Source organism: Watersipora subatra, chromosome 7 (assembly GCF_963576615.1).
Source record: "Watersipora subatra chromosome 7, tzWatSuba1.1, whole genome shotgun sequence".
Classification (NCBI taxonomy): Eukaryota; Metazoa; Bryozoa; class Gymnolaemata; order Cheilostomatida; family Watersiporidae; genus Watersipora; species Watersipora subatra.
The window spans coordinates 32,357,867-32,363,866 of NC_088714.1; the positions used below are offsets into that span (position 1 = coordinate 32,357,867).

At 39.9% G+C, this 6,000-nt stretch overlaps 1 protein-coding gene across 1 annotated transcript; it reads left to right on the forward strand.

Moving 5' to 3' along the window:
- The first annotated feature begins 4,762 nt into the window (after positions 1 to 4,762).
- LOC137400686 (uncharacterized) lies at positions 4,763 to 5,572 on the forward strand. The gene has a single exon (XM_068087017.1). The coding sequence runs from the start codon at positions 4,763 to 4,765 to the stop codon at positions 5,570 to 5,572; it is 810 nt and encodes a 269-aa protein (XP_067943118.1).
- The last annotated feature ends 428 nt before the right edge of the window (positions 5,573 to 6,000 follow it).

Sequence of the window (6,000 nt, forward strand, 5' to 3'; positions counted from 1 at the left end):
CAACATTTATTTGGAGAAGACGGCGTACCAGTACCGTATATTCAACATAACTCCAAACAAGCTACATACACTCCATGCAAGTAAACTCTACACCAGTGGCAGCGGCTGACCTAGAAAGTTAGTACAACACAAGATTGATACGTTGGCAGATGTCCAACCTCACACTACCTTTGAGGAGTCTAACAGATCACAACCACTACTCAACAAGAGAAACGCAGACCAAATAAGTCTCCGAGGCTCTATGTTGTGAGTGTTTAATTGTGATAACCATTGACACTGAATCTGATATTAGTGACGTTTACATCTGAAACACACTCAATTAATCTAATAACTGCTAATATTTTTTGCTACCGCTGCGCTACTGGCTATGGAGTCCCAATTTCTAAACAAGCATTCACATTCAAAGACTGTTGATATTTTAACATCTGTGATTGATAAAATTGGTTATTTCCTATTTTATTTCATCTCAGAGAATTGATGTAAACATCTTAGCCATTACTGACCACAACCGTACTCAGTTGATCAAAACAAAGGGCCTGGTGTTATAAAATAGCCATAAGCTTACTGTATTAGAATGTGTCATACTTTTTAATTTTGTCTTGTCTATTGTCCTATTTTATAGCTACATGTATTAATGCGAAGGAGATATTTAAATATTTTAATTATATGTGTGCACAAATATAGCTATCTGAAGCCTTTAAATTATGTCATACAATTAGAGATAAAGCTGAGGCTTTCGTGTATCTTGTACAACACCCAAGTTAGTTTTAACCAAGGGGTCGGCTGACCAAGTTTTTATCTGGCTGTGTGCAACAATCAGTTTTATAACATCATGAGATTATAGCAGCAACATTTTTAACGGCTTTGGCTGACAGTGACGACCGTTAAAGCATCACTGTCAGATTTTATCACACACACCAGAAGCCGAATTTATATCTATATCAATACTTTTATGCCGGAAGGATTCCGCTTCCCTCACTATTTTAAGATTTTATGTTCTCTTAACTATCATGTATTTAGCTCATGTCTTGTGTTTTATATGTAGTTTAATTTATCGTTGTTCATTTTTTTACATGTGTACATTGTTTTATGTCTCACGTTTCTTATAAGTTCATTTACTGTTTAGGTCACAAACTTCTTCCGGTCAGTAATAAATGTACACAATCAAAGAACCTCGGAAGTAACTGTTGACAAACCCACAGAATTCTATTCCGGCACACTTACTTCTAAAATTGGAGGGGTGGCTGGTATTTGACTTGTTTGTGTATTCCTTATGGTTAACTCTGGGGCTTGATCACCTGAGGCTACATACAGGTTTCTGAAGTTAACACAGCAATCAAAATATTTCCTTTCAAAGAACATTGCTGACTGCTGCCAAACATTTTTAGTGAAAATAAATTATGAAAGATATTTTTGAGACTACAAAAGGTAGGTGCTCAAAACGAGTACAGAATTTAGAAAATACTAAAGCTCTGAATGAAAACAGAGTCTATAAGCCATTCTATTAAGCATTACAGATCAGAGCTGACCAATATCATTACTACTCCTAGAAATGGTAGACTAGGACAGATCTATGTTGAACTAAGTCGAATGCTCTCAAACCTAAACGAAATCTATGAGCAGGTAAGGAAAACAACTCCAGATATTGATAGGGCTATAGTGAGAGATGTAGATGCTATATCTGAAAAAATTAGAGCATTGCAAAGCCATGTTTTTGATAGACAAACCAAAAGACCAGCAAATTTGGAAGAAACCTTTTCAGCCACACTGTTGACAGATATTGGCCATGCTGCTATTACTGGTGCGACAGATGAACCTGCTGCACAGGTAACTAATAAAAACCTTGCTGGTGCATCTGTTCACTCAAGCAGAACACCCCGCAGTGTTACATCACGCAAGTCATCAACTTCTCGTGGCACCAGTAAATCATCTACCAGCTCCGCCCTTCGATTTCAAGCATCTATGGCCAGAGCCAACATGGAGGCAAAGAGAACACAACTTCAAGCCTTGCAGGAAGAAAAACATCAACAAGATGAAATAGAAAATTTAAACCAAAAAATGCAGGCAAGAATAGCAGAAATGAACCACGAAGTTCAGAGAAAAAGGAAGGAAATGGAGATGACAAAACTTCGAGCTGAAATAGCTGCTGATGAGCGACGACAACAAGTGCTGGAACAAGCCGTAGCAGAAGAAGATTTACCGCCAGTCCTAAAACCACCGACAGTAGTCCAAAGGTACATTACATAAAATGCTAACACCACGCAGTTACCAGCTCCATCTTTTGAACAACTGCAAGAGAGACCATTTACAGAACTGCAAAGATCACAACTATCAACAAACAGACAAGGTAAGACACAATCTATACACAAAAACACCCATGAAACCAATCAAGCGTTAAATAGACCAGTTATCACAACCACTCCCATCAATCTTGATCAGTATTCACCACACTGAACACCAAGCTCCAACTAGCACACCACAACCGCCCAAATCACATCAAGAGCCAAATGTATCTGATACTCCCGTAGAAATGTTCCGCAACACATCGTCTCGGGTTTCAGATGAAGCAAGTTTGGCCAACGGCATGTTGGAAGCCATAAACCAATCAAAGCTGCCACCTCCTCAGCCATTTACTTTCGACGGTGACCTACAATACACCGATTGAAAAACCTCATTCATCGAACTTGTAGACAAAAGGCCTGGTGGAGCAGCAGAAAAACTCACGCTGCTAAAGGGCTAATTGTGCCTCAACATACAAAAACAGATCAGCAGGTACTGCACCCTAGAAACCACAGATGCTTATCGAAAAGCCTTGAACATGCTCGCTGAGCAGTTTGGAGATCCCTTTCTCATTGGAGCTGCATTTGGACAAAAGCTGGAAAACTGGCCAAGGATACCAAACCAAGACGGAGCAGTTCTGCGTAATTATGTTGCATTTCTCAAGCAATGCGTTGCCTCGATGGAAAAGATACCCACACTCCAAGATCTCAACACTGTTAAAAGATATAAAAAAATCATCGAAAGGCTGCCAAATTATCTTGAAAAGAAATGGATCCGGGAGTCGACCAAATACCATGAAAACCATGGTAAGTTTCCTAAACTTCAAGACCTTTGTGACTTTCTCAGACTTGTCGTCAAAGCTGCATGCAATCCTTTGAACAACCTGAAACACTATGATAAACCCCAAACAAACAGTAAAACCTCGCTTGAAACCAAAAGGCCTGCTTTACCTAAAATATCCCATGCCTACAACATCACTGCTAGCAACAGTCGACCATCACTCCCAACGCAGCCTTGTCAAAATAGACAGACAAACCCAAAACCAATGTATTGTCGTTACTGCAAAAAGGAAAACCACAAAACAAAGAACTGCATTCATGTAAGAAAACTATCTGTAGCAAAAATAGAAAAGTTCCTCACAGACAATAATCTTTGTTTTAAATGCGAAAGAGGCAGACACAGCTCAAAACAATGCAGAAGCAATCTTGCGTGCAAAGTAAAAGGCTGTAAACAAGCTCATGCTACAATCAACCACCAAAGGCATACCAACAAACAGAAAACAAACCAGAACAATGCGCTCAAAAACAAAACATCTGCAAATGCAATCACACCTGACAATCACTCTACTGCAAACCAGCAAGTTAAACAAACAACAAATGCAATTCTGACTGAACAGGAAACTACGTACCAACAGCAACAAAGCGTTGAACCAAAGAATCAATCTATTCAACTCCAACCAACTGTAGAACCACGGAGAATGCCAGCCATTCCAGGAGCACTGCCAAACACAAATCCAATCGATACATCTAAAGGTGTGTCTGGACAGTATCCGCAGCATAGAATCAAATCTCAGCTTGATGGTTATGCCAGTCTATGCATCATACAATGGTGAGGAAAAACTCACTTATGCCTTAGTAGACTATGTCTGACAGCTCATACATAAGTGAAGGACTGTTCAGATCGCTAAATATCCCACGGAGTGCTGTCAAACCGAAGCAGCTTACGCTTACAACCATGAACCACATATCTACAGATACTCGGCTAGCCATACTAGGACTCAAGCTGAGAGGATATGGTGAAAGCTATGTGGTTAAGTTGCCAACAATGATAACCACTCCAGAAAAGATGGAAATCAACAAAAGCTACATCCCAACTGCACAACGAATATCAAGCTGGCCACACTTGAGAGATGTTGCAAAGAAGCTACCACCAGAACTCAATCTCAACGTTGATATCCTATTAGGAGGAGACTGCAATGCTGTACATTTTTCACTCAATAGTAGCATCTTCGCCAGAGCAGCCACATGCTGGACGCACTGTTCTAGGTTGGACAGTCATGGGTAGCCATCACGAAAATAGCGACAAATAGGTATACAGTTACAAAATGTTAGCCAAGAAAGTAAACAGTGGTGCCGCTAACTCAGGATGCTCCATGCTTTTTGAATGCAATGTGGAACCAGAGCCACAGCTACCCACACTTGAATCTATAGTCAGGATATTGGAATCCGATTTCACAGCCACAAGAGAAGAACTAGGACTTTCTATCGAAGATCGCCGTTTCATCGCAAAACTTGAAAACAAAATCAATAAGATGAGAGAGGTTACATTAGCATGCCACTACCAATTCGCACCAGACCAACAGGAATGGGATGGAAAACCAAACAAATGGCAACTCATCGACTAAACTTACTACAAAAGAAATTCAGCCAAAACTCTGAGTACGCAAGACAATACAGAGACTTTATGGAGACTGTTATCTCAAATGGAGATGCAGAGATCGTGGACTCTACCAACAGATGAATCATGGTATCGTCTCCATTTTGCAGTGTTTCGCCCTAAAAAACCACGGAAAATCAGGGTAGTGTTCGACTGCAGCGCTAAGAGTGACGGTAAATCGCTCAACGACTACGTGCTACAAGGCCCGGATCAAATGAACAACATGCTAGGAATACTCATGCGCTTTAGGACAGGGTCAATTGCAGTTACTTGTGACATAGAGCGCATGTTTCATCAATTCAAAGTGGCAAACCGAGACAGAAACTATCTACGATTCTTATGGTTCGACAGTGGCTACAAAACAGTACAGACGTACCGGATGAATGTGCACATTTTTGGAGCGACTTCTTGCCCTGGATGCGCAACATTCGGTCTCAGATATCTTGCTAATACTACAATGGAAGAATTCTCATCAGTTGATTTTATAACTAACAACTTCTACGTAGATGATGGTCTGATATCCACAGATTCTCTGACAAATGCCACACAGCTCATTCAAGGTGCCATCAACAAATGCAAGAAAGGAAACATCCGACTCCAAAAGTTTATTTCAAACAGTGGAAAGTTTTTGAATACCTTACCCGAAACCGAAGTAGGTCAGGGGACAGATTCACAGCTACTGAAACAGAATGAGTACACACACAGGACACTTGGCCTTCAGTGGAACACAGCGACAGATTCATTTCAGTATCAGCTGAATCTCAGCATCAAAGAGCTAACAAGAAGAAATGTGCTTTCCATACTTGCCTCAGTGTTCGACCCACTTGGCCTCATTGTGTCAAGGGAGAAATTTTAAGTAATAATTTAATTTATTGTATTTATTTAAAGTTTATTATAATAATGAATATAAAAAGTAAGCTAATAATAATAATTTGATATTTAAATAATAATATGAAATGTATCGTTTTTGTGAGTTTCCTTTGAGTGAAATACTACAATGGTTCTATGGTTCTATGTGTAATGGTTAGCCTCTGGACCTTGAGTTCAATTTCTCCCAAGACAAATTTTGACCGCAGACAAAGTGGCACTTCTGCCCCAGAAAATCAGACCGTTGCTATAAAGCAAAATTGAAATACCAACTCAATCAATGGAGATGGGCACTACTATAGTTATCCTTGCAATTTGTTTTGACAGTAAGGCGTTGCTGTATCAATGAGCCCAAGTATCAAGTATTATTGAGATTATGAGGCCTACTATCTCTTGTAGGCAACTCTCTGCAGGTAA